Source organism: Macaca fascicularis, chromosome 2 (genome assembly GCF_037993035.2).
Source record: "Macaca fascicularis isolate 582-1 chromosome 2, T2T-MFA8v1.1".
NCBI lineage: Eukaryota > Metazoa > Chordata > Mammalia > Primates > Cercopithecidae > Macaca > Macaca fascicularis.
Window position 1 is genome coordinate 169,723,750 of NC_088376.1, and position 14,812 is coordinate 169,738,561.

General features: G+C 39.6%; 1 protein-coding gene across 5 annotated transcripts in view; it reads left to right on the forward strand.

The window, feature by feature from the left end:
• The window catches only part of CFAP44 (cilia and flagella associated protein 44), a 148,926-nt gene that overhangs the window by 4,287 nt on the left and 129,827 nt on the right, over positions 1–14,812 (forward strand). For 3 of the 5 annotated variants that reach the window (XR_006695992.2, XM_005548130.5, XM_005548134.5), the window contains exons 2-4: positions 3,475–3,579; positions 11,425–11,577; positions 12,490–12,643. Coding sequence is in view for 2 of the 5 variants with exons in the window: in XM_005548130.5 (XP_005548187.2) it covers positions 3,480–3,579; positions 11,425–11,577; positions 12,490–12,643 (407 nt within the window). In the remaining 3 variants the exon portion in view is untranslated. The remainder of the gene's footprint in view (positions 1–3,474; positions 3,580–11,424; positions 11,578–12,489; positions 12,644–14,812) is intronic. The other 2 variants (XM_065539185.2, XM_074033447.1) reach the window with 1 other exon arrangement.

Genomic DNA, 14,812 nt, shown 5'->3' on the forward strand with positions numbered 1-14,812 from the left:
ATGAGATTCAAATCACTAGGAGGAACTCGACCCATTATTCCTGGCTTTAAAGGGTACCATAAGTCAAGGAATGCGAGTGGCCTCTGGAACTTAGAAGGACTCTTGGGCAACAGCCAGCAAGAAAGCAGGGATCACTGTTCCACAGCCACATGGGGCTGAATTCTGCCAGCAGCTTGAATGAACCCAGAAGTAGATTCTTCCTCAGAGCCTCTGAAAGTGAAGGCAGCACTGCCAATACCTTAACAACCTCTTGAAACTCTAAGCAGAGAGCTAGCTGAGTCACACTTGGCCTGGACTTTTGACCCACAAAGTGGTGAAATAATAAGTGGATGTTATTTAAGCTGCTAAATGTCTGATAATTTATATGGCAGCAAGGGAAAACTAAAACAGTACCTACTTACAGAATAAAGTGCTATTGAACTCACAGACCAAAAATTTTCATTTAGTTATCAATTGATTAGCAGCAGTAGAGTTCAATTTTGTTGGAAAACCCAGGGAACTGCCTTGCCTTCACTTATTTGAGACCTGCGTCATGGGAACTTAGGGAGTGCTTTAGTTTCTTTCCAATTCTTTAAATGTGGATTTTTATCAAATAAATCATTAGTGATCAGTCACTTCAGTCACGACTATCAAACCATCCTTGTTTTGGTCAACTTCTGATGGATCTGAATCAGTGATTTAGAAGATAAGTTTATTCTGAAACTATTTTGAAAGAGAATTGTTAATTTCTTCATCTTGAATTATACATTGAGGTCAGGGACTGTATATTGCTCACCTTTGTATCCTCTGCAATGCCTAGCTTAATAATATGCTCAATAGTTTTAAGAATTAAATTGACTTAAATTATGAAAGCGAGGGAGAAAATAGAATATAGGTGTGTGTGTACCTATCTAAACAATTTTACCCACAGTATGTGGTCATTTATAACCAAGCTCTGTAATAATTGAATTGGCTGCATAGTTCTTTTTTTTTTTTTTTTTTTTAAACCAGTTACTCACTATAATGTAGAAAAGTAAGCCTGTGTGTCCAAAACTGGAAGGAATAGAAAATATACCGAATGATAGAATATGAATTTGAAAAGATTTTGCAACTTAAAGGATTTTATGGTTTGATTCCTAACCCCACCCCCTCCATAAACCCCAAAAGGTATATATTCTACAGTTAGGTAGAAGGAAAGGGGAAGGAAGGGAAGGAGAAAAGGAAGAAAGGATGGAGAGAGAGAGGAAGGAAGATTCACAGCTAAAAAAGAAAAGAAAGGAAAATACACACACGTACATACACTTTTTAAAAAGTAAAACATTATTTTTGTAACCCAGAAGAATGCCTCCAAAGTACAAAATACAAAATTTAATAACATGAGTATCATGTTAGACCATATCTTTTTTTATTTTTTATTTTTTTATTTTAGAAGCAGAGTCTTGCTCTGTCACTCAGGCTGGAGAATAGTGGTGCGATCCCAGCTCACTGCAGCCTCAAACTCCTGGGCTCAAGTGATCCTCCTGCCTCAGCCTCCTGAGTAGCTGAGACTACAGGCATACCTCACTATGTCTGGCCATTTTAATTTTTTTTTTAGAGACAGTTTGGCTCTGTCCCCACCCAAATCCCATCATAATTATAGTTCCCATAATCCCCATGTGTCATGGGAGGGATCCGGTGGGAGATAACTGAATCATGGGGGCAGTTACCTCATCCTGTTCCTGTGATAGTGAGTTCTCACAAAATCTGATGGTTTTATAAGGGGTTTTCTTCCCCTTTGCTCTGTACTTCTCCTTGCTGCTGCCATGTGAAGAAAAGAGGTGTTTGCTTCCCCTTCTGCTGTAATTGTAAGTGTCCTGAGGCCTCCTTAGCGATGCCGAACTGTGAGTCAATTACACCTCTTTCCTTTATAAATTACCCGTTCTCAGGTATGCCTTTATTAGCAGTGTGAGAACAAATTAATACAGACAGGGTCTTGCTATGTTTCTCATGTTGGTCTCAAACTCCTGGTTTCAAGCAGTCCTCCTGCCTCAGCCTGTCAAACTCCCAGGATTACAGTCATGAGCCACTGAGCCCGGTCTGTATCTTTCTTGATGATAGTTTATAATACAAATGTTTAGACAATGTACTGTTGTCCCCCATATCAAAAGAAGGCATCATTATGATGTCACTGCAGGAAAACATAGAATGAACCCTAGTGCCCATCTGAAGGGAGACAGTCATCATACTACACTCTCCTTTGTCCTTTGATCATGTAGTGTACCATATCTGCTTTAGGCATACCAGTCTATCTTCAGAGACCAGGAAGATATAACAGTGTGGCAGTTTAAATAACCCTCATAGCAGGCTTGTAAAAAGTTTTGTCTTCATTCCCATTACAGTTGGAGAATTCATGTAAAGTTTAGTTAGCTAGTTATATGTCAGTACTGGGATTCAGACCCTAATCTAACTATAAATCTGATCCAAATAGAACTGGTGTTCCATTCTGCTTGCCAGGCATATCATAGAAGAATGTTGAGGAAACATGGGGTGTTTAGTATAGAGAAGTGAAGACTTATAAGGAAGGTGTTTTCAAATATATGAAAAGCTGCAATATAGACAGAGGGCAGAGAAAACCTGTTGTGTCACTCCCCTTTTTAAAATCGTTTAATAGTTTTCAGTTGTCAAGGAAATAAGGTATAAACTTCTTAGCAAAGCTTAGAGACAACTTTATGATATGGTACCCACCTCCTCTTCAGTATCCATTTTACTCTCCCACTCTAGCCAATAGACTGCTTGCAGCCCTTTAAAGATGCAGCCCTCTTTGATGTGCCTAACATATCTTTCACATTCTATGCCTGGCCAACTCCTGACCGTCATCCATGTCTCAAACCCCTCTTCTCTAACCCCCTATCATGTTTTAGGATTCTTGCTATACATGCCCACAGTACATTCTATTTTCCTTTTAGTAGCACTCATTATTTTAATTGCTTGTTTAATATCTATCTTTCTAAACGAGCTCCAGAAAGTTAGGGCCCATATTTCTCTTCTCCAGTTTTGTAATTTAGCACCCAACATAAGACTTGATACGCTGCAGGTATGCTCGAAAAATATTTTAAAAACTGAAGTTGATTAGTAACTCCAAGAGAATTTGAAAATAGAGAAAGAGGGAGGGATGGACCAAAGGTAGGATGGCAGGTTAATTTTAGTGGTGAAGCATTTGGGGAAAAGATGAACTTTGGTAGTATGTTTCACTGTGGACCTCTGGAAAACCAAAGTGCACCACAATGACAGTTCACCCAGAGAAAGAGAATCTGTGATTATAATTAGCGTCTTGCAGAGGTCAGAGGTCTCTGATGGTAGTTGCACACTCCTGCTGGTGGGTCATCCTGGATCCTGTGCAAACAAAGGATTATTGACACACATGGTGTTCGGTGCTTATGAAATTTGTTAGGGGGAAATCTGTTAGTTTCTATTTTACAGCATTATCCATATCTCATCCCAATTTTGTACTTACAGAGGAAATGAAGGAACCAGATGATCAGGATACTGATGGGGAGAAATCAGTTACATCAAAGAGTGATGGGAAGAAGTCTTTGAGGTCTTCTAAATCGGAATCAAGATGTAAGTAAAGATAATATGTATACTTTTAAAAGTATTAAATTTAGGTAAACATTTAAATAATCATTTTTTATAGTAGAATAGAAAGAGCAGGATGTTATAAAATAGATCTCTTTTTTTTTTTTGAGACGGAGTTTCATTGTTGTTGCCCAGGCTGGAGAGCAATGGAACGATCTTGGCTTACTGTAACCTCCGCCTCCTGGGTTCAAGTGATTCTCCTGCCTCAGCCTCCTGAGTAGCTAGGATTATAGGCGCCTGCCACCACACCCGGCTAATTTTTATATTTTTAGTAGTGGTGGGGTTTCATCATATTGGTCAGGCTGGTCTCAAACTCCTGACCTCAGGTGATCCCCTCCCAAAGTGTTGGGATTACAGGCGTAAGCTACCGTGCTAGGCCAAAACAGATCTCTTATACTCCCTGTTCCCAGAGAGCTGTAGGAAGGTGGGATCCGTAAAACTCATGGAGTTAGCAAAGAAAAAAGACTACTTATGGTACAGGAAATAGGAGATTCAAAATAGAAATAAGGCAAAGGTAATAACTAGGATGACACCTGGGCAGCCATGCAGAGAACAATTATACTGAAGCAAGGAAAGGAGAATTTTCACCTCCCAGAAAGTTAAAAATGTTAAATAATAGATTATCTGATAGATGCATGTAGAAAATTGAATTGAGTGGAATTTATAGAACTATGGCAAGATATGGGAAGATTTATCAGGAGATTCCAGAAAGTTAAAAAGTGAAAAAAAGTGAGGTATTAGCTTTAGAAAAGTGAGTTGTTCAAGAAGGGAATAAAATAATACATTCTTAACTCGGGAATGAGTGTTATTAAGGCAGTATACTAAAAACAGTAAGCATAGACTTCACTATGTTTTGTTGCACTTTAATTATATTGCAAGGGCGAAGAGATAGCAAGTGGAGGTAGAGATTTAACATTCTTCATCTTCCCATAATAAACACTGTCTAAAAGTGGCTAGAGAGAGCAGTATATCCATATTATTTAGATATATGGAGGTAAATATCAGAAGAAAAAAGATTAAAAGCTAAAAGTGGGCCGGGCGTGGTGGTGGGCGCCTATAGTCTCAGCTACTCTGGAGGCTGAGACAGGAGAATGGCGTGAACTCAGGAGGCAGAGCTTGCAGTGCGCCGAGATCGCGTCCCTGCACTCCAGCCTGGCGACACAGCAAGACTCTGTCTCAAGAAAAAAAAGCTAAAAGCGATTCTTCTGGAGAGAGAAGGCTGTTAAGCAAAGAAAAGTCGAGTATTTTAAAAGACAAGTCTTTTAGCATTACTTGACTTTTTAAGTTATGGGCATGTATTTTAACAAAAATAAAAATAATTTTCTAAAAGTCAAAAAAATGGGCAAAATATAAATAGTGCATATCTGGGTTTATAGAACAGAAATGGTTTATTTGTTCAACTCCTTTACAAAAGCTCAAAGTTCCTTAAAAGCAGTCTGTGTTTTACCTGTTTATCACAGCTCCTGGCACACAGGTTGATAATAACCTATACACACGTCTCGTCTAGAGTTCTCCTGTGAGAGCTACTAAGTCTTATATGGACTTTTCTGATACAATGTAGCGGAAAGAGACCTGGACTTTGGTTTTGAGTCCTGTATCTACCATTTAGAGATGCTTGACCTTGGAAAAATTACCACATCTTTTTGGGCTTCAGTTTTCTCACCCATTAAAACAATTATGTGTCACTTGGGAATTAAATTGGATAACATGTGGAAGGACTTCATAGACTGCAATGGAAGAAAAAAGGAGAAATTTTATAAGTAGGATTTTTTGAAAGATGGCTGGCTCTTTCTGACTCTCACACTGTTAGGTATCTTAGTGCAATCTTGACTTTTTAAGGTTCTAATTCTAAATATGATTTTAGAAATTTAATTTTGACTATTCACCTAGATAAGATCAGGTCCTGGGAAAATCAATACACATGCAAAATCTGCATTAAATTCTTTTAATCTATCGCAGACATGTCTTGTAAATCCAGTTTCTCCACAATATATTTTATTTTAGTCATTTATCTTCTCTGGTTTGGACTCTTGCAACATGGATTTCTACCTCAGTCTTCCTGTCCAGATCTCCCTCCACACCACCACTAGAGTTCTTTCCAAAAAGTATGATTATATCACTTACCTCAGAAACTTTAGTTTGTTCCCCCCTTGTTTTTCCTTTTTCTCTACTCCCCACATTTCTGACACAGGATTGTCTGTTGATTTCCAGTCCTTGGCAGTGTTTTCCTGGATGCTACTCTCAACTTTCCCGTGATGAATTTAATAATAATGACCCTTTGTCTAGCACTGCCTTCAGGACCTCCCTTCCTTATGTCAGACTCTCTTAGGGGCAGAGCTTTTCAAGTGTGACCTGGCCCAGTGCTCAGCTCATTAATTAGTTCACATATCGCAGGTCTTAGAATCCCAAATGATAATGTGAAATAATTTTCTGGCATTCTGAACATCCTGTACCTTGTTGCTGCGTGAAGAGGTCTCTCTCCTGGTTCAGCCTCATACCGTGTCCATAATTGGTGGGTTCTTGGTCTGGCTGACTTGAAGAATGAAGCCGTGGACCCTTGCGGTGAATGTTACAGTTCTTAAAGATGGTGTGTCAGGAGTTTGTTCCTTCAGATGTTCAGATGTGTCCAGAGTTTCTTCTTTCTGGTGGGTTCGTGGTCTCGCTGACTTCAGGAGTGAAGCTGCAGACCTTTGTGGTGAGTGTTACAGCCCTTAAAGGCAGCGCATATGGAGTTGTTCATTCCTCCTGGTGGGTTCGTGGTCTTGCTGGCTTCAGGAGTGAAGCTGCAGAACTTCGCGGTGATTGTCACAGCTCATAAAGGTGATTGTCACAGCTCATAAAGGCAGCGCCGACACAAAGAGTGAGCAGCAGCAAGATTTATTGCAAAGAGCGAAAGAACACAGCTTCCACAGCCTGGAAGGGGACCCCAGGGGCTTGCCACTGCTGGCTGGACAGCCTGCTTTTATTCCCTTATCTGACCCCCACCCACATCCTGATGATTGGTCCATTTTACAGAGAGCTGATTGGTCCGTTTTGACAGGTTGCTGATTGGTGTGTGCTCACTGGTGCATTTACAATCTTTTAGCTAGACACAAAAGTTCTCCAAGTTGCCACTAGATTAGGAGACACAGGGCACTGATTGGTGCGTTTGCATACCTTTAGCTAGACACAGAGTGCCGATTGGTGCATTTACAATTTTCTAGCTAGACTCAGTGCTGATTGGTGCATTTATAATCCTCTAGGTAGACATAAAATTTCTCCAAGTCCCCACCAGACTCAGGAGCCCAGCTGACTTCGCCTAGTGGATCCCGCCCCTGGCGGAGGCGGAGCTGCCCGCCAATCCCACGCTGCGCCTGCACTACTCAGCCCTTGGGCAGTCTATGGGACCAGGCGCTGCAGAGCAGGGGGCAGCGCCCCCAGGGGAGGTTCAGGCCCTGTGGGAGACCTCTGTGGGAGGGGCTCGGGCATGGTGGGCTGCCGGTCCTGAGCCCTGCCCCGCCCCGCCAGGAGGTGGCTGAGGCCCAGCGAGAATTTGAGGGAGCCTGGCATGTGCGGGCCGGCAGTGCCGAGGGACCCGGCGCACCCTTTGCAGCTGCTGGCCCAGGTGCTAAGCCCCTCACTGCCTGGGGCTGGGGGCGCCAGCCGGCCCCGCTGAGTGCAGGGCCCACCAAGCCAATGTCCACCTGGAACTCGCGCTGGCCCACGAGTGCAGCGCAAGCAGCCCCGGTTCCTGCCCGCACCTCCCCCTCCACACTTCCCTGCAAGCAGAGGGAGCCGGCTTCTGCCTCGGCCAGCCCAGAGAGGGGCTCTCACAGTGCAGCGGTGGGCTGAAGGGCTCCTCAAGCGAGGCCAGAGTGAACTCTGAGGCCGAGGAGGCTCCACGAGCCAGCGAGGGCTGCTGGCACATTGTCACCTCTCAATAGCTGATGGCTGCATTCCCCACACCTGTGGATACCTTGCTTTGCTCTCAGGCTTGCTAAAACATCAGGGCAAGTTTTTGCTCTTTGGGACTACTTAACAAGAAGTTTCTGCTATCTCTGAGTTCTAGTAAGAAATTTAGGCTGAGTGTACCAGCTAAACCATCCATCATTTCTCACAATGGTGAAGGATTGTTAGTTACTAGGCATTGATTTCTGATTCTTATCAAAGGATTAAATTATTGCAGAGCTTATTTAATAGTTTTGGGAAGTGTTTTGTTCTTTTCTATTTTCAGAAATATATTGTGTAGAATTGGTATTATTTCTTCCTTAAATGCTTGGTAGAATTTACCAGTAAAACTGTCTGGACCTGGAATTTTCTTGATGAGTGGGTAAATTTAAGCCATTAATTCAATTTTTTAAAATAGAGGGCCCTCTATTTCTTCTTTACTAAGTTTTACAAGTTTGTATCTTTCATGGAATTTGCTCACTTCTCTTCTAAATGTCAAATTTGTTGACATAACTTTGTAGGATCTGTTTTCATTCTTGATGTTGGAGATTTATGTTGTTTCCCTTTTATTTCTTCATTGGGCTAGCTAGGAACTTATCAATATTGTTGATCTTTTCAAAGACTAAGATTTTGGCTTTGCTCATTTACTTTGGTTTTTTTTTTCTTCATTTATTTTTCTAACTTTTTATTTATTTATTTATTTATTATGATTATTATTATTATACTTTAAGTTCTAGGGTACATGTGCATAACGTGCAGGTTTGTTACATATGTATACTTGTGCCATGTTGGTGTGCTGCACCCGTCAGCTCGTCAGCACCATTTTTCTAACTTCTTGAGGTGGAAATTTAGGTCATTGATTTTTTTTTTTTTTGACTTTTGTTCTTTTCTTACATATGTATTGAAAGCTGTAAATTTCCCTCCAAGGACTGCTTTAGCTATATCTCAATTTTAATATATTGTATTTTAATAATAATTTAATTTGAAAAATTTTGTGATTTCTTTGTTGATTTCCCCTTGACCCATGAATTATTTTTATTGTGTAATTTAATTTCCAAATATGGAACTTTTTTTCAAGGTATCTTATCATTATTGGTTTCTAACTTACATCTGTTTTTTTCAGAGAACATGTCTATTCTATATAATCGCAATCCATTTAAATGTATTAAAAGTGGTCTTATGTCTCAGCAAGTGATCTGTCTTGGTAAATGACCCATGTGTACTTGAACGTGCATCCTGTATTGGTAGGTGTAAGTGTTTTATAAATGTGAGGTCAGGATGGTTGATAGCGATGTTCAGATCATCTATGTCTTTACTAAGTTTTTGACTAGTTCTATCAATTGCTGAAAGATACGTATTACTAAAATAAATAGTAACTCTAAGTAGACTATGAAAAATTGTTGTGTATAATCTCTGAAGCAACCACTAATAAAACACAGAACTGCTAAAAAGTCAACAGAAATTTAAATAGAATTCTAAAGAGTAAATGATCTAAAAGAAAACATGGAAAGAGAAAAAGAGGGAAAAATGACAGGTAGGAGGAGAAAAACAGAAAATAAATTATCAAATATTATTTGTTAATTTCACAAGCATATGTTATTAAAATCTAACCATATCGATAATTACATTATTAGCTGAACATCAATATAAAAAGGCAGAGATTATCAGCATGGCTAATAAAAACAAGAACCAACTATATGATGCTCATAGAAGACACATGTTAGGTATAATGATCCAAATAGGTTGCAAGTAAATGGATGGAAACAGATATATCATGCAAAAAGTAAGCATAATCTGGGTGGAGGGACTATATGAATACCAGATAAAATAGACTTCTAGGCAAAGAGTACTACCAGTGACATAGGGTAAAAGGATCAATTTATTCATAAAGATAAAAGGATCAGTTAAGAAAACATAATAATCATAAATATGTATTCACCTAGTAACAACATCACAATACACAAAGCAAAAATAGACAGAATCAAGGAAAAACTAAGTAATTCCACAATCATAGTAAGAGAGCAGCTTGGTACTAGTTACCTCATAATAGCCAAAGTATACATGCCCACTATCAATATTTGTATATTGTTGTTGTATGCAATAACCATGCTGAACTCTTTTAAAAATTATAATAAATTATAATTTAGTTCTTATTAATTTTTTTATAAAGTAGCCTTACGGATTTTTCTGTATGTGCAACCATAGCATTTGTAGGCTTTCTTACAGTGTTCTCAATCTCATGGAAAAGGTAGAGGTAAATAAGGAATCACAGAGGCAAACTGTTTGTGGGAAGCAGTATCTCTGTGATAGCTGCAGAGGAGAGGCCCCAAAGCTTGCTACGTACATTGGCTGGAGGAAGCAAACAAACAAAAAAATGAAGAAACTCACGTATAAAATTGTGGGTCATACAGCAAAAATCCCAGCAGATTCTTTTTGATATCTACAGTTATGGCATTCCTTTCTCCTTGGTCACTTTCCTTTGCTTCCTCCGGCACCTATCCTTGTTCAGTCTCCACTAATTTTGCCAGCCGTTTTGCCAGCAGCCCTGCCATCCATTCGTGATTTTGAGTTTTAACTGCTTCTAGTTCTACAAAAAAAATGGAGTTTGTGTTTTTGGCATTTATTCTCAATGTTGATTTTAGATTATTTCCAAGAATAGAAAGGCAAATACTGATCTATTCTTCAAACCATAAGTCTTCCACCCATCTATTTCAGGATTATAAAAATTATAGAAATATCCAGCCCTCACAAAGTTGCCTAAGTGTGCTGATTCATCAGCTTGGTTTAATGTGCCTACTTCCTGCCCAATTAGTTTTTTTCCCCCAAACTCTAGTTTTCCCTCAGAGGCACAATCCTTCTCTAGTCTCAGAATACCCATTATTTTTTGTTACCTCTTCTCCTTCATCTGTATTCACTCTCAATTCGTTAATCAGTGATCACCTTATCTACCAGTTCTAACTCCTTTCCCGGGGAACCCAGCAGTTAGGAGTGTTATGCTTGTAGTGCCGTAATCTTGAAATGAGGAAATAGTCTTTGGTTGCTACAGTCACAAGAAAGAGCTAAAGTATTATTAGAGAATAGTTCTCCAGGGCCTCCACTTGGGGAATCTGTTTGGCTGATTTAGGCACCCAGTATTACTTTCTTGTCATCCAAATACATGAATCCTAAGGAACTCTGTCCTGTTCTGCAACTAATTGTGTTGGCTCAGCTTTTTGATCTTATTCATATTAGTGTTGGGCTTTGTTCCTAATCTTTAGCCTCATCTCAGATCTACTACGTAGCTCTGGTACTTAGTAGTACATTTGCCTTTTCTTCCTTATTCTTCTGAAAATTCACCTAGCCCTATATGAAAGTATACCCATCCTACTTGGCATTGTATATTTTAACCATCCCCATGTTTGGACTTGATCTGAATGTTGGCTTATACCTGGGGCCATTTTACTCCTATCCCAGTTCTCATTCCCAGCTTGTCCTAAAGCCAATATTCCAACTTATTCCTGTGATATCACTTCCAAGAGAAATCATCATACTCAGAGAAAGACAATAAGCCTTATTTGTCTTTAACGTAACAGGTTCCCTATAAAAGTTGGTAAAATTGAATTTAGTTGAAATTATGATAGCAGCATACTAACCTCTTTTTTTTTCTTTATCTTTTTATTGTAAGTATTTAGTGATAGGAAATAGACTGGAAATGAAGTGAAAATGGAGATTAAAAAACAGAAAAGCCTTTTTTATTTTGTAAAGTTACAAGACTGACCAAATAAAATGATTCTTCTAGAAATTTTTGAGTATGTATTAGAATTTATTACATCTATAGCACAAGCAAATTGGAAGTTTTAGCTGCTTTAGATGTAAGAAAATGTTTAATCAAAATTTAGAAGTTATTAAAACAAATTTTAATAGCTCCTGTTCAAGAAGATGACACATTTTTAGAAGATGCCACAGATGAAACATTTACTGAAGGGGAAGAATCATATTTAGAAGAAGACTCAGATGAGGAACGTTTGGAAGGAAGTTTGAGTTCATTTCAGTATGATGATTTGCAAAGCACTAGAGGTAGGTATTATTAGTTTTCTGTCAGTAATTGTCACTATTTTAAAGACAAAGCACAGACTAATGGAACAGTTATAAATCCATAGAAAGAAAAATCTGCAGGATGTGTTTATGTGTGGGAATGATAAAAGGGCAAGTATTGTACATATTTTGGTAGGGTACTTTAGCAGCCCTAGACTTGTGGTTTTTATTTCTGAGGATCACATACAGTACTCTGATACTCATTCTTCTGGGTTTTAAGAAGGTATAAAAACTGTTCCACTACAGATTAGTGGGAGTTCAACTCTCCCTTGGAAGTAATTGGGAGTTCCCCTTAGAGACTCTTGCACCATGACAGACCAGAACTCAGCATTTACTCCTGATGCACATGTGCCTGATGGCTCTTCCTTCCTTGCTCACTGATGACTGTGTCCTATCTTCAGGCCAGTAGTAGTAGGTAATGCTAGAGTATTGCAGGCTGTGTACATTCCTCCTGTCTCTGCAAAATGCAATTTTGGATTTACCAGACACTCTTTGTATTAATCCGTTCTCACGCTGCTAATAAAGACATACCTGAGACTGGGTAATTTATAAAGGAAAGAGGTTTACTTGACCCACAGTTCTGCATGGCTGGGGAGGCCTCAGGAAACTTACAATTGTGGCAGAAAGGGCAGCAAACATGTCCTTCACATGATGGCAGCAAGGAGAAGTGCAGAGTGAAGGAGGGAAATGTCCCTTATAAAACCATCAGATCTTGTAAGAACTCATTCACCATCATGAGAACAGCATGGAAGTAATAGCCCCTGTGATTCAATTACCTCCTACCAGGTCTCTCCCACAACATGTGGAGATTATGGGAACTACAATTCAAGGTGAGATTTGGGTGGGGACACAGCCAAACCATATCATTCTTCTTAAATTATTTTATTTTTTTAGTATCTCAGCAAACCCCTGCCCCAGCTGTGGAAGAGGCAGAGGAGGAAGTTAAGAAGAAAATATCAGAGAGCTTCTTCTATGATTATATGGAGCTTGCTTCGATGCCTTTTGTGACTCTGGATTCAGACATACCACTGGATCTTCTCACACTCGTGTATCCACCCTGGATAAATATGTATAATTTTGGTATTTTCATTTCTTAGGTCAGAGGTCAGCAAACTATAGCCCGGGGAGCCCAAATGTACCCTCCCACCTGTTTTAGTAAATCAAGTTTTATTGCAACACAGCCACATCCATTTGCTTGCATTTTGTTTATTATGGCTGCCATCACACAACAAAGACAGAGATAAGTAGTTGTGACAGAGACCATCTGGCTTACGAGGCCGAAACTATTTACTACCTGCCCTTTACAAAAAAAGTGTGCCAACCCATCTTAGGTAATTCTAAGAAACTTGAGTTCTTAGAGATTTGGTAGAAATGCATGATCTTAATTTAAACTAAGCTTTTGTTTGATGCCAAATAACCATAAAGAGAAATGATGTTTTTCTGGCTGTCCTTTGCACAAGTGGAAAGGCTGCAGTTCATGAGACCTGAGTGAAGGAAACCAGAAGGCTTCTTATTCCCATTTACTTTTGCCAATGCCTATCAAGTTAATTAATCAATTTCCCTTTTTGAAACACTTATGCATCTGTCCGTTGTAAGGTATTAGTACTTTCACATTATATCAGATGAGCTATCAGAGAAGACAATTCTTAGGAAATAGGGCACAAAATAGCAAGTTTTAATTGGTCTGGAAAATAAGAGTCTTTGAAGATATGTAGAAGCGGGGATGATTGACAAGGGGATTTAGTGTTTGTCATCACATTATGATGTTAGGTTTGCAATGCAGGTAGTTAGAAGACAGTTTCCATTGAGGTCCTTAGCTGGCAATTTACTATGCTTGCCTTTTGGATAGTTAGTAGTTATCACCACATGGCCTAAACCACCAACTGGCCTCTTACATAAGGAATATTTACAGAGACAGAGTGGTGTACTCACTGACTCAGTTTTGCTTTTTAAATAAAACATAAAAATAGAACATGTTATTAAATCCCTGGTGTAACTAAACTAATTCACGCTGAATCATCTTGTAACCTGGAATTTTCTCTCTTCATGGCTTTTTTTTTTTTTCCTTATCTTTGGACAAGTTTCTGTCAAAAGTTATGCTGTTTGCTTTCTTTTAGCCTTCCTTCCCTGAATGGGGTGGGGTGGTATATTAGAGTCCCCTGGAAGGTTTTCCTAAAGTACCCAATGCTCAGATGCCTTCCTGGACCTACTGTGCTAGTTCTATGTGGAGAGGGGCTTGGGCATATGTACTCTGAAAAAACTCCGAGATGGTTTGGCAGTGCCCTGCCTTCTCACTGCTCCAGGATGGCAGGGTCTGTATTAGACAAACATGCCTAGATTCTAAACAGCAGAGTCAGAAGAACCTCAACTTTTATTCCAATATATGAATTCTCTCTATTCATGCTGGATGGGTGGCTGTATAAACTATAGCCTTTTCTTAAACATTTTCAACACCAGGAAAATCACAAAGTAGCTTACCCCACTTTTACATGGCTCACTAGAGAGCTTTTTGGGCCTTGAATAAGATTCTGCCTCGCTGGGATGGCCCCCATTAGATTTAGTTCTCCTCTCTGGAGATGAACATATATAATCTCTATATCTTGTGAGGAATTCTAGGAAGAACAAGTCAGCCATCATGTATTCCCTAAGTACTCTTTTAATTAACCCTTTAAAGATTATTAATATATTATATTGATTCTACTTTAGTTTTTGCCTGTTTTGTTTTGTTTGTTTGTTTTTTTGAGATGGAGTCTCGCTCTGTCGCCCAGGCTGGAGTGCAATGGCAAGATCTCTGCTCACTGCAACCTCCGCCTCCTGGGTTCATGCAATTCTCCTGCCTCAGCCTTCTGAGTTGCTGGGACTACAGGCGTGCACCACCACACCTGGCTAATTTTTGTATTTTTAGTAGAGATTGGGTTTCACCATATTGGCCAGGCTGATCTCGAACTCCTGACCTTGTGATCTGCCCGCCTTGGCCTCCCAAAGTGCTGGGATTACAGGCGTGAGCCACCGCGCCCGGCCCTCTACTTCAGTTTTTAAATTTGTGTCTTCTAAATTTTAGCAATGTTAAATCAAGTTTAGCCTAAAGCTGCCTCCTTATATACTTTGAGTTCCGCCTACAGGTTTCTTTGTACCTGGTGAACTATAACCTAAAGGGAGTTAGACTCTAGCCTACTCTTGAGCCAGTTACCGAGTTTTGGTCAAAGGTGGCCAACTG